This window comes from Pristiophorus japonicus, chromosome 2 (assembly GCF_044704955.1).
Source record: "Pristiophorus japonicus isolate sPriJap1 chromosome 2, sPriJap1.hap1, whole genome shotgun sequence".
NCBI classification, from domain to species: Eukaryota; Metazoa; Chordata; class Chondrichthyes; family Pristiophoridae; genus Pristiophorus; species Pristiophorus japonicus.
The window spans coordinates 209,174,434-209,198,225 of record NC_091978.1 but is presented as its reverse complement, the minus strand read 5'-3'; the positions used below and the strand labels follow the sequence as shown (position 1 = coordinate 209,198,225).

The 23,792-nt window shown below is 44.5% G+C and overlaps 1 protein-coding gene across 2 annotated transcripts in view; it reads left to right on the top strand.

Annotated features, from left to right (window-relative positions):
- haspin (histone H3 associated protein kinase) overlaps positions 1–23,792 on the top strand; it is a 76,486-nt gene that overhangs the window by 41,764 nt on the left and 10,930 nt on the right. For both annotated transcript variants that reach the window (XM_070870799.1, XM_070870803.1), the window contains exons 10-13: positions 5,360–5,451; positions 14,417–14,496; positions 14,576–14,664; positions 22,098–22,240. In XM_070870799.1, the coding sequence (XP_070726900.1) occupies positions 5,360–5,451; positions 14,417–14,496; positions 14,576–14,664; positions 22,098–22,240 (404 nt within the window). The remainder of the gene's footprint in view (positions 1–5,359; positions 5,452–14,416; positions 14,497–14,575; positions 14,665–22,097; positions 22,241–23,792) is intronic.

The following is a 23,792-nucleotide window of genomic DNA, read 5'->3' as shown; positions in this document are numbered from 1 at the left end:
AACACTAAAGGGCAAAAATCGTTAGTGGGAGTTGTGTACAGACCTCCAAACAGTAGTAGTGATGTTGGGGAGGGCATCAAACAGGAAATTAGGAGTGCATGCAATAAAGGTGCAGCAGTTATAATGGGTGACTTTAATATGCACATAGATTGGGCTAGCCAAACTGGAAGCAATACGGTGGAGGAGGATTTCCTGGAATGCATAAGGGATGGTTTTCTAGACCAATATGTCGAGGAACCAACTAGGGGGGAGGCCATCTTAGACTGGGTGTTGTGTAATGAGAGAGGATTAATTAGCAATCTCATTGTGCGAGGCCCCTTGGGGAAGAGTGACCATAATATGGTGGAATTCTGCATTAGGATGGAGAATGAAACAGTTAATTCAGAGACCATGGTCCAGAACTTAAAGAAGGGTAACTTTGAAGGTATGAGGCATGAATTGGCTAAGATAGATTGGCTAATGATACTTAAGGGGTTGACTGTGGATGGGCAATGGCAGACATTTAGAGAACGCATGGATGAATTACAACAATTGTACATTCCTGTCTGACGTAAAAATAAAAAAGGGAAGGTGGCTCAACCGTGGCTATCTAGGGAAATCAGGGATAGTATTAAAGCCAAGGAAGTGGCATACAAATTGGCCAGAAATAGCAGCGAACCTGGGGACTGGGAGAAATTTAGAACTCAGCAGAGGAGGACAAAGGGTTTGATTAGGGTAGGGAAAATGGAGTACGAGAAGAAGCTTGCAGGGAACATTAAGGCGGATTGCAAAAGTTTCTATAGGTATGTAAAGAGAAAGAGGTTAGTAAAGACAAACGTAGGTCCCCTGCAGTCAGAATCAGGGGAAGTCATAACGGGGAACAAAGAAATGGCAGACCAATTGAACAAGTACTTTGGTTCAGTATTCACTAAGGAGGACACAAACAACCTTCCGGATATAAAAGTGGTCAGAGGGTCTATTAAGGAGGAGGAACTGAGGGAAATCTTTATTAGTCGGGAAATTGTGTTGGGGAAATTGATGGGATTGAAGGCCGATAAATCCCCAGGGCCTGATGGACTGCATCCCAGAGTACTTAAGGAGGTGGCCTTGGAAATAGCGGATGCATTGACAGTCATTTTCCAACATTCCATTGACTCTGGATCAGTTCCTATCGAGTGGAGGGTAGCCAATGTAACCCCACTTTTTAAAAAAGGAGGGAGAGAGAAAGCAGGGAATTATAGACCGGTCAGCCTGACCTCAGTAGTGGGTAAAATGATGGAATCAATTATTAAGGATGTCATAGCAGCGCATTTGGAAAATGGTGACATGATGGGTCCAAGTCAGCATGGATTTGTAAAAGGGAGATCATGCTTGACAAATCTTCTGGAATTTTTTGAGGATGTTTCCAATAAAGTGGACAAAGGAGTACCAGTTGATGTGGTATATTTGGACTTTCAGAAGGCTTTCGACAAGGTCCCACACAGGAGATTAATGTGCAAAGTTAAAGCACATGGGATTGGGGGTAGTGTGCTGACGTGGATTGAGAACTGGTTGTCAGACAGGAAGCAAAGAGTAGGAGTAAATGGGTACTTTTCGGAATGGCAGGCAGTGACTAGTGGGGTACCGCAGGGTTCTGTGCTGGGGCCCCAGCTGTTTACATTATACATTAATGATTTAGACGAAGGGATTAAATGTAGTATCTCCAAATTTGCGGATGACACTAAGTTGGGTGGCAGTGTGAGCTGCGAGGAGGATGCTATGAGGCTACAGAGTGACTTGGATAGGTTAGGTGAGTGGGCAAATGCGTGGCAGATGAAGTATAATGTGGATAAATGTGAGGTTATCCACTTTGGTGGTAAAAACAGAGAGACAGACTATTATCTGAATGGTGACAGATTAGGAAAAGGGAAGGTGCAACGAGACCTGGGTGTCATGGTACATCAGTCATTGAAGGTTGGCATGCAGGTACAGCAGGCGGTTAAGAAAGCAAATGGCATGTTGGCCTTCATAGCGAGGGGATTTGAGTACAGGGGCAGGGAGGTGTTGCTACAGTTGTACAGGGCCTTGGTGAGGCCACACCTGGAGTATTGTGTACAGTTTTGGTCTCCTAACTTGAGGAAGGACATACTTGCTGTTGAGGGAGTGCAGCGAAGATTCACCAGACTGATTCCCGGGATGGTGGGACTGACCTATCAAGAAAGACTGAATCAACTGGGCTTGTATTCACTGGAGTTCAGAAGAGTGAGAGGGGACCTCATAGAAACGTTTAAAATTCTGACGGGTTTGGACAGGTTGGATGCAGGAAGAATGTTCCCAATGTTGGGGAAGTCCAGAACCAGGGGTCACAGTCTAAGGATAAGGGGTAAGCCATTTAGGACCGAGATAAGGAGAAACTTCTTCACCCAGAGAGTGGTGAACCTGTGGAATTCTCTACCACAGGAAGTAGTTGAGGCCAATTCACTAAATATATTCAAAAGGGAGTTAGATGAAGTCCTTACTACTCGGGGGATCAAGGGGTATGGCGTGAAAGCAGGAAGTGGGTACTGAAGTTTCATGTTCAGCCATGAACTCGTTGAATGGCGGTGCAGGCTAGAAGGGCTGAATGGCCTGCTCCTGCACCTATTTTCTATGTTCACACAACTGTGGTTCCTCATGCCTAGTACAATCCAAGTAAATCTCCTCTGCACCCTCTCCAAGGCTTGACATCTTTTCTAAAGCGTGGTGATCAGAATTGGACAGAATACTCCAGCTGAGGCCGAACCAGTATTTTATAAAGGTTTAGCATAACTTTCTGGCTTTTATATTAATATAATAAAGCTAAGGATACTATATGATATTTTAATAGCATTCTTAACTTGTCCTGCCACCTTCAAAAATTTTGGGGGAGAAATTCGGTTGTGACGTTAATCCAGGTGGAGCGGTAATTTTAGCGCCTTGAAAAAGTTTGCACCTCCCATCAGAATCGGTCAAAGAGCTGATTGGCAATAAATTAGTCATTGCACACCAGAGCTTTGGGGAGGGGTGGGCGGTACATTTTGCAGACCTATTGCGGATGCGCGGAACTCCGAATCAGATCCCGGGAAAAGCCGAGTCTTAAAGGCACGGCATTAAAGTTTGCAAAATCACTTGTTTTCAACCAGCATTGTTAGCCTGTCTGCCCCTGCAAACTTGGAGGCTCACTCACCGTGCTCTGTGTAAACGTTGCACTGACTGTGACCTCCAAGGGAACCGCTTCCTCATCCTTTTGAGTAGCCATCAGTTATGACTGCAAGCCTGTACCGACTGTTTTGCCAGATGTTGTTCTTGGTGGTCGCTAGATGAGACAGCTGAACTTAATTTACCGACTGGCGCGCAAGCGTGGGCATTACACCAGGACTGATGTCAGGATCGCATTGATCGTCAGCAGCCGAGCGCTATTGGTTTGCGCCCCCGATGGTTTTTGGTAACCTCTTCTGCTGTCATTAAAGCTCTCTCTGGCTGTTAACTGAGGCATTAGACAACCAAAAATACAGCCCTTGGACTCTCTGTTCCTGTAACTCTTTAAAATTTTGCCTATTAGATTAATATGCCTCCCCTCATTTTTTTTGTAGCAAAATGTATCACTTCACATTTCTCTACATTAAATTTCATCTGCTATTTCACCAGTCTGCCTATATCATTCTGAAGCCTGTTACTAACTGACTCATTGCTTACTACATTTCTGAATTTTGTGTCATTTGTAAAATTTGAAATTATGCCTTGTATACTCAAGTCCAGGTCATTAAGGTATATCAAAAACCGCAGTGGTCCTGATACCGATCCTTGGAACACACCTGTATTTCCCTCCAGTCTGAATGACAACCATTCACCATTATTCTCTGCTTTCTGTCCGTTAGCTAATTTCATATCTATGCAGCCACTGCCCCTTTAATCCCATGGGCTTCAATTTTGCTAACAAATCTATTATGTAGTACTTTGTCAAACACCTTTTGAAAGTCCATTTATCTCATCATTCCTCTCCGTTACAAAGAACTCAAGTTGGTCAAACACGATTTGCCTTTAACAAATCCATGTTAGTTGTTATTGATTAAATTATGTTTTTCCAAGTAACAATTAATTTTCTCCCCGATTTAAGGGGCTGGATTTTTGGCTCTGCTCATTTCTGGATGGTAATGGCATTAGGGCGGTACAATTTGTGCCTCAATCAGCAAAATTCATCAGCTAGGCCCTGAGTGGGGCGGAGCACTAAGGGAGGTACACACCTCTCTTCGGGCGCTAGGCAGGCTGAGCAAATCATGAGCTAAACAGCCGGCCTGGGAGCGCTGTAAAAACCTGAGGGAAAAAACCCCAAAACATTCCCAATAAATGGCTCACGCCACCACAATATAAATCGCAAACAATCACTTGCCTGAGGTGGACATTACTTGCTTCACTGAAACCAATACAGCTTGGACCGCCAGCTTTCACTCATGGTCCCAGCAGGACGCTCGACTGAGAACTTTAGATCGGGCAGCAGCCAAAAATCAAGCCGGTGTCACAACCACGGCATTGCACACCGGCTCGCCTCTTCCTGGCACTGGAAGTCCCAGCGGGGTGCTGGTCGCTGGAAGCTGGCCGCCCGGAAGTGCTTATTGTTGCCCATCCGGGGCGTTAACGGACGACAGAAGTTTCTAAAAGTTTCCCTACCGCTGATGTTTGGCTGCCTGGCCTCTAGTTACCTGGTTTAACCCTCCTTTTAAAGATGATGATGTAAACATTTGAATTAAATTTTTTATCAAGTCTTAAATGGTAAAATGTCTCTAAATTAATTGCATTTAGTTCTTACAGGCCAGATTTACTTTTGTTTTCCATAGTCGATGTGCCCACATTTAGAAGTGTTTAATATTGTGAGCATTAATAAATTGACTTTGCGCAGCTGTTGGTCCGTATATTTAAAATATGGGTGAAATTCCACAGCCCTCGCCACTTTCCTTCCTCAATTCCAGAGGGGCAGGACAATAGCCCAGACCCAGATAGGCCCGTGTACCTTTGGAGATCGGTAACTGAGTGAGAAGAGGTGTTCTGGCCTCTTGAAGAATGTAAGTGGAAACCATCATGGGGGATCAAGGCCAGAGAAACGACCTGGATCCCAAAGATTTGCAATGGGTAATTTTGTTTTGCCATGATTAATGAAGCAGGTTTGAGGCTGATCATGCATTTCCAGAGGACCCAGGAAGTCTCACTCCCTGGACCTAGGAGAGGCTAGGTGTCCCGCAGTTCGAGGGATGCAGGTGCCTGCTTATTTTGGCAATGTCTTTATTTGCATCATGGTATAGATAAGAGGAAGGTCACTATGCTCTACCCTTTTTGATCTAAATTATGATAAGTACTGCATAAAATAAATTAAATTCTTGTTTTGTAGCGTGCATTGTGTGAAAGATTCGTACCCTCTGGAGTTACTTAAAGCTTGGGACAAGTATAATCGAACCAAGACTTCTGAAAATGACCGTCCAGGTGAGAATTTTAGTAGCTTGTTTTTTAGTGTTACAAAATTAGTTATTTTTTTGTACCTAAAATGTTTTTTGGCACACAGAGAACTGAGGTGCATCTTCCTAAACTTGGGACAGACGATGTTTGAAAATTACTTGCAGCAAAAAAACAAGAATTAAAACATGTAGGGAATATTCTGATTTCTTGTCATTTATGAAAGCACAACAAAATACAGAACAAGAAAATATCCACCAGCCCATCAAGCCCACTCTTTCCAAAGCAAGAGATCAACAGGTGGTGTGGGAGGGGATTTGGACTCTCCTCCCACACTACCTGTTGATCCCTTGCTTTGGGAAATACTAATTTCCTTCCCCAACATCACCAGTGAACGAAAGTTCAAATACAATCATTATGGTGAAATTGGACCTTGCTGTGCAGGGGCCAAGCACACCAATTTCATGGTGCTGTCTCCTGATCCCAAGGGAGTCTGAAATATTGATGACCCAGGTAGCTGCATAAAAAAGGTGCACAGCATAGCACCTTTCTTAATGAGAAGTTTAACACCTGCTTTTGGACCCCTGTGAAATGGGGTTACCCTGAGAAGGCACTGGTCTCCGCTCAGGGTTCCTTGGTGTGAATTTGACCTAGCAAGTGGTCGCCCCCAAAATCGTAAGTAAAATCTTTCTTTTGTATTTAAACCATTGATGTGGAGTGCTCCTCGGCACCCTTGAGGGCCGCTGCTGGCCCACGATTGGCCTCTTTCCCGTTCACGGCCCCCTCCCCGACATTAGCTGAGGCTTGCTCTTGCTGCCAGCGAGACAGACAGCTCATAATGGGCAAACTGATTCTAAAGGCATAGCATGTTGCCTAGAATATTCAAATGAGCCCTGAGGCCCAATTTTGGGTGAGCCTCAAGTCTTTTGGATAGGGTGCATGTTTTGTGCGCAACATTGATTTTACGACTAAAATCGGGCTGTAACCAATTTCTGCCCCAATATCTCTAATACATTGGCCCCAAGTTTCGACATGATTTGCTCCTGATTTTTAGGAGCAACTGGTGTAGAACGGAGTATTTTAGAAATCGTAATTCTCGTCATTTAGTTTGCTCCAGTTCTAGTCAGTTAGAACAGTTTCACTTTGGAACAGAATTTTTTTTTCAAAAGGGGGCGTGTCCGTCCACTTGCGCCTGTTTTCAAAGTTTCGGCAGTGAAAACTTACTCCATTCTAAGTTAGTTTGGAGTAAGTGAAGATTTTTGTACGCTCGAAAAAACCTTGTCTACACTTTAGAAAATCAGGCGTAGGGAATGGGGGGTGGGGGAGGGGGGTTTAAAGGGAAGTTTACAAACATTAAACACTTCAGTTTTACAAAATAGAAGAGCCATCATCAATAATAAATAATAAGTACATCAATAAATCAATCAAAAAAAATTAATAAGAAATAATTTTTTAAAAAATCAATAAATAAAACATTTTCTACTTACCGACTGCAGCACCGGGAGCCCTCCAACAGCGTGCTGGGATGCCCCCCCCCCCCCCCTGCCCAGTGTGTCTCTGTCAGTGTCTCTATCTCTGTCTGTCTGTGTGTGTCTCTCACTCTCTGTCTGTCAGTGTTTGTGTTTTTGACAGTGAGGGGAGGAGGAGGGGGGTAAGGGGGGGGGATGGGGGAGAAGGGGGAGGGGGGGTGGAGAAAAGGAGATGGGGGGGGGTGGAGAAGAGGAGAAAAGGAGATGGGGGGTGGGGAAGGGGGAGGGAGGCTGAACGGGCCGGGCCCGAGACTTCGGGCAGGGCCCGTCCCCAGCACCAGATTTACAGGTAGGTGGTGTTGGGTCAGGTCGGGTCGGGGGGAGCACGGGTGGGGGGGGGCGGGGTGGTGGGAGGGAGGTCGGTTCAATTCGGGTCGGGGGGAGGGAGGGGGAGGGGGAGAGAGAGAGAGGGAGGCCAGGTCGGGGGGAGGGAGTCGGGTCGGGTCCGGTCCAGGGGAGCTGGGGGGGGGGGGTTGGGGGAAGCACGGGTCCGGTCCGGGGGTGGGTGTGAGGAGCGCGGGTCGGGTCCGGTCCGGGGATGGGGCGGGGGGAAGCGGGAGTCGTGTCGGGTCGGGAGGAAGCAGGAGCCGGGCGTGGGAGGCAGCCTTATGCATGCAGCCCCAATGAGCCCATTTGGCCAGGGCTAGGGGCTGCGTGCTTCAGCCCCTCCCACACAGTTTTGGGCGCCTGGAGCTACTGCACATGCGCGCCCACTGTAGCGCGCATGTGCAGAGGTCCCGGCACTGTTTTCAGCGCAGGGACCTGGCTCCGCCGCCTACTACTCCTGCTGCGCCGCGCCGAGCTGCAAACGACCTGCAGGGAGCTGGAGAATCTGGAGGGTTTTTTTAGGCACACTTTGTGGCGCGAAAAACGGGCGTCCAGGTCGGGACTGCGCCGTTCTAGGCGCGGCTCGAAACTTGGGCCCTATCTCCTATTTAAACAACAACAACTTTTATTTATATAGCACCTTTAACGTAGTAAAACGTCCCAAGGTGCTTCACAGCAGTGTTCTAAAACAAAACCGATAAATTTGACACTGAGCCATGTAAGAAATTACGGTAGATGACCAAAAGCCTGATTTAAAAAGGTAGGTTTTAAGGAGTGTCTTAATGGAGAAAAAAGAGGTAGCGAGGCGGAGAGGTTTAAGCAGGGAGTACCAGAGCTTGGGGCAGCTGAAGGCACGGCCATCGATAGTTGGGCAGTTATAATCCGGGATGTTCAAGAGGGCAGAATTTAAGGAGCACAGACATCTCATGAGGCTGAAAGAGATTAGAGGTAGGGAGGGGCAAGGCCATGGAGGAATTTGTAAATAAGAATGACAATTTTGAAATCGAGGCATTGCTTAACCGGGAGGCAATGTAGGTCAGCGAGCATAGGGGTGATGACTGATTGGGACTTTGCGAGTTAGGACAGGGGCTGACCTCAAATTTACATAGGGTAGAATGTGGGAGGCCAGCCAGAAGTGTGTTGGAGTAGTCAGATCTGGAGGTAACAAAGGCATGGATGAGGGTTTCAGCAGCAGAAGAGCTGGGGCAGGGGCGGAGGCGGGCAATGTTACGGAGGTGGAAATAGGTGGTTTTAGTTATGCCGCGGATATGTGGCCAGAAGCCATTTTGGGGTCAGATATGATGCCTAGGTTTCGAACAGTCTGGTTTATCCTCCGATAGGTGCTCGGGAGAGGGGTGGAGTCAGTGGCTGGGGAATGCAGTTTGTGGCGGGGACCAAGGACAATGGCTTTGGTCTTCCCAATATTTAATTGGAGAATATTTCTGCTCATCCAGTACTGGGAGACCATGGGAGGGTCGAGAGAAGTGGTGGGGTGGTAGAGCTGGGTGTTGTCAGTGTACATGTGGAAACTGACTCCGTGTTTTCGGATAATGTCGCCAAGGGGCAGCATATAGATGAGAAATAGGATAGATCCTTGGGGGACACCATAAGTAATGATGCGGGAGTGGGAAGAGAAGCCATTGCAGGAGATTTTCAGCTATTGATTCAGGTGTAGTCCAACGTGGTCATACTAAGGTTATGCTGGCCATACTAAATTCTGCATTGCATCGAGATGTTTATATTCTATACCTATTGCCATAAATTCTAGTGTTTCATGAACTTTTTTTATCATCTTACCCACGAGTGCCACTTTTAATAGCTTGTGAACTTGATCTCCCAAGTCCCACGTTGCCCAGTCTTATTCAAAGCATAATGATTACTTTTTTTAATTAAATCAAAATGTGTCATCTCATAGTTATTAATGGTGAATTCAAGCTGCCATATTTTTGCCTATTCCACTATCTTATTAATATCCTCTTGCAGTCTCCTTTGATCCTCAATGATTTATTATGCCTTCTATCTTAGTATCTTTCCCAAACTATTTCCAAATCGTTGATGTACACCGTGAAGTAGAGCAATCCCTGAACAGAATACTGTCTGACTCTACTGTCCTTGACTCCCTTCTAACCAGTTTTTAATCCAATTTTCTACCCCCTCTCTTAATTCCATATCCCTTAATCTTCTCTAATAGTCTATTGGCAAATACTTTCTGAAAGTTCATGTACACAACACCCACTGCATTTCCCCTATCTACTACATCTGTCACTACCTTAAAGAACTCCTCGTCCGGTTTCCCATGATCATCATTTCTGAAATCAATGTAGGTAGCTTCTAATTATTTTCTCTTGATCTAGATATTTAGTAATTTCACTTTTTTTAAAAAAAATTCCAAAACTGGTATTTACCCAGTTTAGCTCAGTCTCAGTTTTTAAAATGGGTAGTACATTGGCCACTATCCAGGCCTCTGCCACACATCTACACTCAATAGAACTCTGAAGTTGTTTCCTCCGCACATTTCTCTCAGGATCCTTGCATTCTTTGGCCTCATTGGCTTAACTGGCTTCTCTAATGGCTTCCTTTTATTTATTATAATATCTTGCTTTTAGCAAATTCAGGATTTACCTCTTCTACAATATCCTCTTTTGTAAATACCGATGTGAAATACTTGTTAAGTATCCCTGTCAATTTCGGTTTATATTCTAAGAACTAACTATCCTCTCCTATCCGGGTTCCACCTCACATTTAATCATTCTCTCTTTACTGATATATTTGCACTCTACAAATATATCCGTGTGCTTCATCACCAATGTTTTAAAAGGATAGGTGACAAATAACCAGATGTAGTTATTTTAAGAAAAATATGTGACTAGTTTAACATCATCGCGCCCACCCTCTTCTCGATCTTCCTCACTGCAGTGCTCCAACTCACACTCAACAAGCTGCCCGCTGGAGTGAAACTAAACTATAGAACCTGTTCAACCTTAGTCGCCTCCAGGCTAGATCCAAGACCGTCGAACTATAATATGCGGACGACGCTTGCGTCTGCACACATTCAAAAGCTGAACTCCAAGCCATCGTCAACATCTTTACCGAGGCATACGAAAGCATGGGCGTTACACTAAACATCTGTAATACAAAGATCCTCCACCAAGCTGACCCCGCCACACAGCACTGCCCCCCCCGCCCCCCCCCACCCTTCCCAGTCATCAAAATCCAAGGTGCGGCCTTGGACAACGTGGATCACTTTCCATACCTCGGGAGTCTACTATCAGCAAGGGCAGACATTGACGACTAGGTCCAACACCGCCTCCAGTGCACCAGCACAGCCTTCGGTCGCCTGAGGAAGAGAGTGTTCGAAGACCAGGACCTCTAATCTGGCACCAAGCTTATGGTCTACAGGGCTGTAGTGATACCCGCCCTCCTGTATGGCTCAGAGACAGTAGACACCTCAAATCGCTGGAGAAATATCACCAACGATATCTCCGCAAGATCCTGCAAATCACCAACGTCAGTGTTCGCGATCAGGCCGATAGCACCAGCATCGAAGCACTGACCACACTCGACCAGCTCCATTGGACGGGCCACATTATCCACGTGCCTAACACAAGACTCCCAAAGCAAGCGCTCTACTCGGAACTCCTTCACAGCGGGCAGAGGAAAATTTTCAAGGACACCCTCAAAGCTGCAACATCCCACCGACACCTGGGAATCCCTGGCCAAAGACTGCCCTAAATAGAGGAAGAGCATCTGGGAGGGCACTGAGCACACCTCGTCTTGTCGCCAAGAGCATTGCAGAAAACAAGCACAGGCAGCGGAAGGAGCGTGCGGCAAACCAGACTCCCCACCCACCCTTTCCTCCAATGACTGTCCCACCTGTGACCGAGACTGTAATTCTAGTATTGGACTGTACAGACACCTGATAACTCACTTTTAGAGTGGAAGCAAGGCTTCCTCGATTTCAAGGGACTGCCTATGATGATGAAAGGGATCGGTGTCTCCGTGCCTTTTTGGTCTTGGTAGATTGGATAGCTGACAAATAACCAGATGTAGTTATTTTAAGAAAAATGTGCGTCTAGTTTAAAGTGAATAATTGACCTATTCTCTCCATGGGTACATTATCACTGGTTTAGCCTTCTCAACATTCTTGCTACCTATCCCACAGTGGTTTGGCAGATTAGCCAAAAATGCAGAGTATTTGTGACAAATTGTAGCATTGAGAAAACTCAGATTGTCAAAGAACCGCCTTATTAAAAAGCAGTGAAATCATATGAATCAAGTGCAGTTCGAGGTGTAAGCAGCGTTCAAGGTCTTTCCAGTTTCTCCTACAATCGAGTTTCTCAATAACTGCAAGAATTAGCTTGGATGATGTGGAATCTATATGGGTAGAGCTGCAGAACACCAAAGGGCAAAAAATGTTAGTGGGAGTTGTGTACAGACCTCCAAACAGTAGTAGTGATGTTGGGGAGGGCATCAAACAGGAAATTAGGGGTGCATGCAATAAAGGTGCAGCAGTTGTCATGGGTGACTTTAATATGCATATAGATTGGGCTAACCAAACTGGAAGCAATACGGTGGAGGAGGATTTCCTGGAGTGCATAAGGGATGGTTTTTTAGACCAATATGTCGAGGACCCAACTAGGGGGGAGGCCATCTTAGACTGGGTGTTTTGTAATAAGAGAGGATTAATTAGCAATCTCGTTGTGCAAGGCCCCTTGGGGAAGAGTGACCATAATATGGTGGAATTCTACATTAGGATGGAGAATGAAACAGTTAATTCAGAGACCATGGTCCAGAATTTAAAGAAGGGTAACTTTGAAGGTATGAGGCGTGAATTGGCTAGGATAGATTGGCGAATGATACTTAAGGGGTTGACAGTGGATGGGCAATGGCAGACATTTAAAGACCGCATGGATGAACTACAACAATTGTACATCTCTGTCTGGCGTAAAAATAAAAAAGGGAAGGTGGCTCAACCGTGGCTATCAAGGGAAATCAGAGATAGTTTTAAAGCCAAGGAAGTGGCATACAAATTGGCCAGAAATAGCAGCGAACCTGTGGACTGGGAGAAATTTGGAACTCAGCAGAGGAGGACAAAGGGTTTGATTAGGGCAGGGAAAATAGAGTACGAGAGGAAGCTTGCAGGGAACATAAAGACGGACTGCAAAAGCTTCTATAGATATGTAAAGAGAAAAAGGTTAGTAAAGACAAACGTAGGTCCCCTGCAGTCAGAATCAGGGGAAGTCATAACAGGGAACAAAGAAATGTCAGACCAATTGAACAAGTACATTTGGTTCGGTATTCACTAAGGAGGACACAAACAACCTTCCGGATATAAAAGGGGTCAGAGGGTCTAGTAAGAAGGAGGGAAATCCTTATTAGTTGGGAAATTGTGTTGGGGAAATTGATTAGATTGAAAGCCGATAAATCCCCAGGGCCTGATGAACTGCATCCCAGAGTACCTAAGGAGGTGGCCTTGGAAATAGCAGATGCATTGACGGTCATTTTCCAACATTCCATAGACTCTGGATCAGTTCCTATGGCTACCCTCCACTTCAATGTAACCCTACTTTTTAAAAAAGGAGGGAGAGAGAAAACAGGGAATTATAGACCGGTCAGCCTGACATCAGTAGTGGGTAAAATGTTGGAATCGATTATTAAGGATGTCATAGCAGCACATTTGGAAAGAGGTGACATGATAGGTCCAAGTCAGCATGGATTTGTGAAAGGGAGATCATGCTTGACAAATCTTCTGGAATTTTTTGAGGATGTTTCCAGTTGAGTGGACAAGGGAGAACCAGTTGATGTGGTCTATTTGGACTTTCAGAAAGGTTTCTGTGATTAATGTGCAAAGTTAAAGCACATGGGATTGGGGGTAGTGTGCTGACGTGGATTGAGAACTGGTTGGCAGACAGGAAGCAAAGAGTAGGAGTAAATGGGTACTTTTCAGAATGGCAGGAAGTGACTAGTGGGGGTACTGCAAGGTTCTGTGCTTGCCCCAGCTGTTTACATTAATGATTTAGACGAGGGGATTAAATGTAGTATCTCCAAATTTGCGGATGACACTAAGTTGGGTGGCAGTGTGAGCTGCGAGGAGGATGCTATAAGGCTGCAGGGCGAGTGGGCAAATGCATGGCAGATGAAGTATAATGTGGATAAATGTGAGGTTATCCACTTTGGTGGTTAAAAACAGAGAGACAGACTATTATCTGAATGGTGACAGATTAGGAAAAGGGGAGGTGCAATGAGACCTGGATGTCATGGTACATCAGTCATTGAAGGTTGGCATGCAGGTACAGCAGGCGGTTAAGAAAGCAAATGACATGTTGGCCTTCATAGCGAGGGGATTTGAGTACAGGGACAGGGAGGTGTTACTACAGTTATACAGGGACTTGGTGAAGCCACACCTGAAGTATTGTGTACAGTTTTGGTCGGCCTGGAGTATTGTGTACAGTTTTGGTCTCCTAACTTGAGGAAGGACATTCTTGCTATTGAAGGAGTGCAGCGAAGGTTCACCAGACTGATTTCCGGGATGGCGGGACTGACATATCAAGAAAGACTGGATCAACTGGGCTTGTATTCACCGGAGTTCAGAAGAATGAGAGGGGATCTCATAGAAACGTTTAAAATTCTGACGGGTTTAGACAGGTTAGATGCAGGAAGAATGTTCCCAATGTTGGGGAAGTCCAGAACCAGGGGTCACAGTCTAAGGATAAGGGGTAAGCCGAGATGAGGAGAAACTTCTTCACCCAGAGAGTGGTGAACTTGTGAAATTCTCTACCACAGGACGTTGTTGAGGCCAATTCACTAAATATATTCAAAAAGGAGTTAGATGTAGTCGTTACTACTAGGGGGATCAAGGGGTATGGCGAGAAAGCAGGAATGGGGTACTGAAGTTGCATGTTCAGCCATGAACTCATTGAATGGCGGTGCAGGCTTGAAGGGCCGAATGGCCTACTCCTGCACCTATTTTCTATGTTTCTATGTTGTTGTTCTGATGAAATAACCTGTTCTAAATTGCTACTTTGAATCAAATTTTTTTTTATTGGATAATAATTTCAACTGTAATCAATGGTTCAAAGGTTAATTGTTTTATAAATTTCTAAACATTCTACAGGTAAAACATATTTTCTCTTTACTAGATGAATTGCAGAATGAGCAGCTTTACATCATTTTTGAATTTGAATATGGCGGTTGTGATCTCGAAAGTATGAGAACAAAGGTAATTCTTTTTAACTGTTTTCTATAGATTACACTACTCGTATTTCTATCAAATTTATTAAATCAAACTGTTCCTGCAGATACCTTCCCTTGAAGCAGCAAGAAGTATACTGTATCAAGTAACTGCATCCTTGGCTGTGGCTGAAACTGCTTTAAATTTTGAACACAGGTAAGGGGGGTGGAGGCAGAATCCTTGCGTAAAATAAGACGCCATGAAGGCTGTGCTTTCGATTTTCAGGGAGCCTTTCAATATTTAAGGGATCAATTTTTTGAGAAATTGACATGTGCAAAATCTTTACTCAAGTAAATGTATCGATTTAGCATGGTGATTTGCAACGGGTTTTCACAGTAAATCCATTGAGGACTAGCCGAGAGCAGTTGAGGCTTGCACACTGAATGTACACTGAGCCAGGAATGCCATTTGTAACCAAATTGTTTGCAGGAGCAACCACAAACTCTGGTATTTATGGCAGACCCGAATTTACAGCAGATGCTTTAGCAATTTTTCCTTTTTTCAAATTGTTATGAGGACCTCTCCTGGAGTTCACTCAGTTTATATTGCAAATATTTCCCCATATCCTCCTACCCTGACAGATGTTCTGCATCATGAAGGGAGCTTAGAACATGTGCTGTTTCGATTCCTGTCTCTGCATGGGACGAAGTTGGTTCTGAATCAGCTTATATTAGTCTTTTTTGTAATCTTAAACTTCTATCATTTAAAACTGCTTGAGGCACAGTACACCCTGTCTGTGTTTGGCAGACAGCAATATGATGATAATCATTGTCGCATTCTCCTTCCAAAAACACGAGCAACAACTTGCATTTACATAGTGTCTTTAACATAATAAAGCATCCCAAGGTGCTTCACAGGAGTGTTCTCAGACAAAATTTGACATGGAACCACATAAGGTATTGGGACAGGTGACCAAAAGCTTGGTCAAAGAGGTAGGTTTAAGGAGAGATTTAAAGGAGAGTGAGGTCGAAGGGCTGAGAGGTTTAGTGAGGGTATTCCAGAGCTTCGGGTCTAGGTAGCTGAAGGCACGGCAGCCAATGATGGAGTGATTAAAATTGGGGATGTGCTAGAGACCTGAATTGGAGAAGCACAAAGATCTTGGAGGGTTGTAGAGCTGGAGGAGGTTGCAGAGATGGAATGGGGCGAAGACATGGAGATGATTTGAACACCAGGATAAGAATTCTAAAACTGAGGCGTTGCCGGACCGGGAGCCAATGTAGGTCAGCGAGCACGGGGATGATCGGTGAGCGGGACTTTGTGTGAGTTGGAGCACGGCAGCAGAGTTTTGGATGAGTTCAAGTTTATGAAGGGTGGAAGATGGGGGGCTGACCAGGAGAGCGTAGGAATATTGAAATCTGGAGATAACACGATAACACGAAGGAAGACACAAATAACCTTCCGGAAATACTAGGGGACCGAGGGTCTCGTGAGAAGGAGGAACTGAGGGAAAATCTTATTAGGCGGGAAATGGTGTTAAGGAAATTGATGGTATTGAAGGCCAATAAATCCTCGGGGCCTGATGGTCTGCATTCCAGAGTACTTAAGGAAGTAGCCCTAGAAATAGTGGATGCATTGGTGATCATTTTCCAACAGTCTATAGACTGGAGGGTAGCTAATGTAACACCACTTTTTAAGAAGGGAGGGAGAGAGAAAGCAGGTAATTATAGACAGGTTAGCCTGACATCAGTAATGGGGAAAATGTTGGAATCAATTATTAAAGATGAAATAGCAACACATTTGGAAAGCAGTGGCGGAATCAGTCCAAGTCAGCATGGATTTATGAAAAGAAAATGCTGCTTGGGAAATCCTGCTTGACAAATCTTGTTGAATTTTTTGAGGATGTAACTGGTAGAGTGGACAAGGGAGAACTGGTGCATGTGGTGTATTTGGACTTTCAAAAGGCTTTTGACAAGGTCCCACACAAGAGATTGGTGTGCAAAATTAAAGCACGTGGTATTGGGGGTAAGGTACTGACGTGGATAGAGAACTGGTTGGCAGACAGGAAGCAGAGAGTCGGGATAAATGGGCCCTTTTTCAGAAATGGCAGGCAGTGACTAGTGGGTTGCCGCAGGGCTCAGTGCTGGGACCTCAGCTATTTACAATATACATTAACGATTTGGATGAGGGAATTGAGTGTAATATCTCCAAGTTTGCAGATGACACTAAGCTGGGTGGCGGTGTGAGCTGTGAGGAGGACGCTAAAAGGCTGCAGGGTGACGTGGACAGGTTAGGTGAGTGGGCAAATGCATGGCAGATGCAATATAATATGGATAAATGTGAGGTTATCCACTTTGGTGGCAAAAACAAGACGACAGAATATTATCTGAATGGTGACAGATTAGGAAAAGGGGCGGTGCAATGAGACCTGGATGTCATGGTACATCAGTCATTGAAAGTTGGCATGCAGGTACAGCAGGCGGTGAAGAAGGCAAATGGTATGTTGGCCTTCATAGCTAGGAGATTTGAGTATAGGAGCAGGGAGGTCTTACTGCGGTTGTACAGGGCCTTAGTGAGGCCTCACCTGGAATATTGTGTTCAGTTTTGGTCTCCTAATCTGAGGAAGGATGTTCTTGCTATTGAGTGAGTGCAGCGAAGGTTCACCAGACTGATTCCCGGGTTGGCAGGACTGACACATGAGGAGAGACTGGATCGACTGGGCCTGTATTCACTGGCGTTTAGAAGGATGAGAGGGAATCTCATAGAAACATATAAAATTCTGACGGGACTGGATCGGTTAGATGCAGGAAGAATGATCCTGATGTTGGGGAAGTCCAAACCAGGGAACACAATCTAAGGTTAAGGGGTAAGCCATTTAGGACTGAGATGAGGAGAAACTTCTTTACTCAGCGTTGTTAACCTGTGGAATTTCCTACCGCAGAGAGTTGTCGATGCCAGTTCATTGGATATATTCAAGAGTGAGTTAGATATGGCCCTTACAGCTAAAGGGATCAAGGGATATGGAGAGAAAACAGGAAAGGGATACTGAGGTGAATGATCAACCATGATCTTATTGAATGGTGGTGCAGGCTCGAAGGGCTGAATGGCCTACTCCTTTCTATGTTTCTATGTCAGGCATGACCTTTTAGGAGATACCGGAGGTCTGCTGAAAACTGTACTTGAGCATTCCCTTCAGGGCAGACGTAAGGAAATAAATGCTTGTGTAATCTGGGCAGTCATTTAGTTCATTTGTCCATAAAACCATAGGTTGCCACATCAACACAAACAATGGCGTGGAAATCCCGGCCTCCCCGGATCCGTAAGGAGTTTCTACGGACCCGGGAAGGCATAGCAAAAGCCGGTTTTCAGCACATACTGTGCATACGCTGAAAACTGCCTTTTCTGGTCTGTCAATTAAATATTCAGGGATATTTGACAATCCGGAAGGACAGACAGAAAGGAAAAGGAGGTGGGATGGCTCTATTGATAAAGGATGGAATCACTGCAATAGTGAGAAACGATATATGCTCAAAGGATCAGGATGTTGAAACAGTTTGGGTGGAGATAAGGAACAATAAGAGGAAAAAGTCACTGGTGGGTGTAGTATATAGGCCCACTAACAGTAGCAACTCTGTTGGTCGGAGCATAAACCAGGAAATAGTGGGGGCTTGTAAAAAGGGAACAGCAATAATCATGGGTAATTTTAACCTCCATATTGATTGGACAAATCAAATTGGTCAGGGTAGCCTTGAGGAAGAGTTCATAGAGTGCGTAAGGGACGGGTTCCTTGAGCAGTATGTAACAGAACCAACCAGGGGGCAGGCTATCTTTGATCTGGTCCTGTGTAATAAGACAGGATTAATAAAAAATTTCCTAGCAAAGGATCTCCTCGGAATGAGTGATCATAGCATGGTTGAATTTCAAATTCAGATGGAGGGTAAGAAAGTAGGATCTCTAACCAGCGTACTAAGCTTAAATAAAGGAGACTATGAAGGTATGAGGGCAGAGTTGGGTAAAGTGGCCTGGGAAAACAGATTGAAGTGTAGAACAGTTGATGAACAGTGGTGTACATTTAAAGAAATATTTCACAACTCTCAAGAAAAATATATTCCAGTGAGGAGGAAAGGATGCAAGAGAAAAGAAAGCCATCCGTGGCTAACTAAAGAAATAAAGGATGGTATCCGATTTAAAAACGAGGGCATACAAAGTGGCCAAAACTAGTGGGAGGACAGAAGATTGGGAAGCTTTTAAAAGCCAGCAAAGAATGATTCAAAAAATGATTAAGAAAGGGAAAATAGACTATGAAAGTAAACTAGCACAAAATATAAAAACATATAGCAAGAATTTCTATAGGTATATAACAAAAAAAGAGTGGCTAAAGTAAATGTTGGTCCCTTAGAGGACGAGACTGGGGAATTAATAATGGGGAACATGGAGATGGCAGAAATTCTAAACAAGTATTTTGTATCAGTTTTTAACGGTAGAGGACACGAACAATATTTCAACAGTGGATAGTCAAGGGGCTATAGGGAGGGAGGAACTTAACACAATCACATCACTAAGGTGGTACTCAGTAAGATAATGGGACTAAAGGCAGATAAATCCCCTGGACCTGATGGCTTGCATCCTAGAGTCTTAAGAGAAATAGCAGCAGGGATTGTGGATGCATTGGTTGCAATTTACCAAAATTCTCTGGATTCTGGGGAGGTCCCAGTAGATTGGAAAACTGCAAATGTAATGCCCCTATTCAAAAAAGGAGGCAGGCAAAACACAGGGAACTATAGACCAGTTAGCCTAACATCTGTGGTTGGGAAAATGTTGGAGTCCATTATTAAAGAAGCAGTAACAGGACATTTGGAAAAGCAAAATTCGGTCAGGCAGAGTCAGCATTGATATATGAAAGGGAAGTCATGTTTGACACATTTGCTGGAATTCTTTGAGGATGTAACCAGTGGATGTGGCGTATTTGGACTTTCAGAAGGCATTTGACAAGGTGCCACACAAAAGGTTACTGCACAAGATAAAAGTTCACGGGGTTGGGGGTAATATATTAGCATGGATAGAAGATTGGCTAACAAACAGAAAACAGAGAGTTGGGATAAATGGTTCATTCTCTGGTTGGCAATCAGTAACGAGTGGGGTGCTGCAGGGATCAGTGCTAGGACCCCAACTATTTGCAATCTATATTAACGACTTGGAAGAAGGGACTGAGTGTAACATAGCCACATTTTCTGACTATACAAAGATGGGAAGAAAAGGAATGTGTGAGGAGGACATATAAAAGTTGCAAAAGGACATAGACAGGCTAAGTGAGTGAGCAAAAATTTGGCAGATGGATTATAATGTTGGAAAGTACGAGGTCATGCACTTTGGAAGAAGAAAATCAAAGAGCAAGTTATTATTTAAATGGAGAAATATTGCAAAGTGCTGCAGTACAGCGGGACCTAGGGGTACTTGTGCATGAAACACAAGGATAATATGCAGGTACAGCAAGTGATCAGGAAGGCCAATGGAATCTTAGCCTTTATTGCAAATGGGATGGAGTATAAAAGCAGGGAAGTCTTGTTACAGCTGTACAGGTTATTGGTGAGGCCACACCTGGAATACTGCGTGCAGTTTTGGTTTCCATATTTACGAAAGGATATGCTTGCTTTGGAGGCATTTCAGAGAAGGTTCACTAGGTTGATTCCGGGGATGAGGGGGTTGACTTATGAGTAGGTTGGGCATCTACTCATTGGAATTCAGAAGAATGAGAGGTGATCTTATCTAAATGTATAAGATTATGAGGGGGCTTGACAAGGTGGATGCAGAGAGGATGGTGGGGGAAACTAGAACTAGAGGGCATGATCTTAGAATAAGGTACTGCCCATTTAGAACTGAGATGAGGAGAAATTTCTTCAGAGGGTTGTAAATCTGGAATTCGCTGCCTCAGAGAGCTGTGAAAGCTGGGACATTAAATAAATTTAAGACAGAAATAGACAGTTTCTTAAACGATAAGGGTTTACGGGGAGCGGGCAGGGAAGTGGAGCTGAGTCCCTGATCAGATCAGCCATGAATGGCGGAGCAGGCTCGAGGGACTGTATGGCCTACTCCTGCTCCTATTTCTTATGTTCTTATGTCAAGCTAGAGCTTGTCAGATCTACCCATATCTTGCCCAGCAAATGTCCTCAAAACTCTTACGCCTGATAAAAGCAGGTGCAGAACCTACTTTTATAAGCGTAAGAGTTTTAAAACATACAAAAATATAATTAAATTAAATTTTAAAAACACATTTTATTGTTTAAAAACCCTGCCCACTAAGGTAAGTTTATTTTTAACCCTAATTACAAAACTTTTTTAAAAATCGGAAAAATATTTTTTTTCTATGGCATTTATTAACTTTAATTTTAATTAATTTTAATTATGTGACGTGCTTTTTTTATTTATTTGTGTATTTGTTTTTTTTTCTCATTAATAGCAATGAGAACTCGTAGATACAGAGTTCTCATTGCCATTAATGAGAAAGCTGTGGAATACTACCTGATTGGTTGAGCAGTCACAAGTGACTACACCTTCTGCGTGGGAACCTGGAGGATGGGAGCACGCTTTGCAGTACGGGAAGAGAAGGCCATCCCAACAGAATTCCACGTTTCTCCAGGACCACCGGGTAGATTCGAAGAAATTTTTCAGGTCGGAGGCATCCACCTGCGGGAAGCCTCCGACCGCAATTTCTGGGCCAATGTATATCTGAAAGTGTTGCAAATCTTTTGATGATATTGACTTTGCATTTTGATTGTAGTTTAGCTGGCCCCCAGATGTGGCTTTTGACAATAGGGGATGTCACATCAATACATAGAAAAAAATTACTGCAGGGCTACTATTCCATTGACTTTTATTGGCTTGAGGATAATAAGGTATGTTGAGAATAAACCACATTCAAAGAAACAGAATGAATCAAACTAAAAATAGGTAGTTAATTCTATTGCAGGAACATTTGGTATTAATATTGATATGACTGCTCTTTTTCACTTACAATTTTATTTTGATGTCAATGGTTCTTTTTTTTCCAAGCTACTAGAAATTTGTGCCGCTAAATTCCATAGATCATTTTACGGGGGTGGAAATGTGATGCGACTGGACTTCCACTGCCTCTTTGCCCAGCCATTGACTTTCCAAATCACGGGACAGAAATTTTAATATTCAGATCAGATGGACCCCACCTATGGAGGCAATGCCCCAGTAAGGTGTAAAGCTGTCGCCTAGAGCAAAGGGATGTGTTTTTAAGACAATTCCTCCCTGGGATATATTAAACTTTCCTGGCAACATTCGTGGGGCTGCCTTAAGGCCCGGAACTGGACCTATTTCTGCTCTTGGGGTCAATGGGATTTATGCCAGCTATTTCGAGTTGAGCTGGATATGATTCCTCAATCACTCAAATCTGGCTGACCGAGGTGGGGACCAAAAAGCACTCACCCTTTTGGACTCAATTCAAATATTCTGAAATGACTCAATATTCTGCCTCAATTGTGGCATCCCTGCTGGGATCACATTCATTCTGTCCTCCCCAGCCCCAGGAATTTTGTTGCCTAGGTATTTTGCTTTTTATAAGTTGCAATGTTTTTCTTTGATATTAATTGGACACTGTCTGGGTCCTTGTTTGAATTCAATTTCAGAGACTTGCACTGGGGTAATGTTCTTATCAAGGAAACTGACATCAAACAGATTGAATACAAATTGTGTGGGAAAACTTTCAATATTGACACCCATGGATTTATGGTCAATATTATTGATTATACTCTATCAAGAATGGGAAGAGGTTAGTAACAATGCAAATGTATTTTTATAAAGCTGAGTTTGATTTTTTGTTTAAATATTCCTGTTTCGTTTGATCAACTGGACTTGCAGGCTTTTAATCAGCTCATACATTGTGGTCATCATCATAGGCAGTCCTTCGAAATCGAGGAAGACTTGCTTCCACTCTAAAAGTGAGTTCTCAGGTGACTCTACAGTCCAATACGGGAATTACAGTCTCTGTCACAGGTGGGACAGACAGTGGTTGAAGGAAAGGGTGGGTGGGTAGTTTGGTTTTCCGCACGCTCCTTCCGCTGTCTGCATTTCCTTTCTGCATGCTTTCGGCGACGAGTCTAGATGTGTTTAGCTCCCCACCCCCTGGATGCTCTTCCTCTACTTAGGGCAGTCTTGGGCCAGGGATTCCCAGGTGGGATGTTGCTCTTTATCAAGGAGGCTTTGAGGGTGTCCTTGAAATGTTTCCTCTCCCTACCTGGGGCTCGCTTACCATGTAGGAGTTCCAAGTAGAGCGCTTGCTTTGGGAGTCTCCTGTTGGGCATGCGGATGATGTGGCCCGCCCAACGGAACTGGTCAAGTGTGGTCAGTGCTTCGATGCTGGGGATGTTGGCCTGATCGAGAACACTGACGTTGGTTCGTCTATTCTCCCAGTGGATTTTCAGGATCTTGCGGACGCAGCGTTGGTGGTACTTCTCCAGCGCTTTTACTCAACAAGGAGTGGAACTAAACTACAGAACCGATGGGAGCCTGTTCCACCTTCGTCGCCTCCAGGTTAGATCCAAAGTTCTCCCGTCCTCTGTCATCGAACGATGCTTGCGCCTGCGCACATTCGGAGGCTGAACTCCAAGCCATCATCAACATCTTCACCGAGATGTCCGAAAGCATGGGTTAACATCCCTAAGTCAAAGATCCTCCACCAACCTGACCCTGCCTCACAGCACTGTCCCCCCGGTTATCAAAATCCACGCGCAGCCTTGGACAACGTGGACCATTTCCATACCTTGGGAGTCTATGATCAGCAAGGGCAGATATCGATGACGAGGTCCAACACCGCATCCACTGTACCAGCGCAGCCTTCGGTCGCCTGAGGAAGAGAGTGTTTGAAGACCAGGACCTCAAATCTGGCACCAAGCTTATGGTCTACAGGGCTGTAATGATACCTGGCCTCCTCCACGGCTCAGAGACACAGACCATATACCGTAGACACCTGAAAATATTGAGGTAGTGAAACTAATACTGACATAGTTTAAAAACAAACATCGGGAATAGCTTTATAACACAAGAACAGGAGTAGGCTATAGAAACATAGAAAATAGGTGCAGGAGTAGGCCATTCGAGCCTTGCACCACCATTCAATAAGATCATGGCTGACCTTCACCTCAGTACCCCTTTCCTGCTTTCTCTCCATACGCCATGATCCCTTTAGCCTTAAGGGCCATATCTAACTCCCTCTTGAATATATTCAACGAACTGGCATCAACAACTCTCTGCAGTAGAGAGTTCCACAGGTTAACAACTCTGAGTGATGAGGTTACTCCTCATCTCGGTCCTAAATGGCTTAC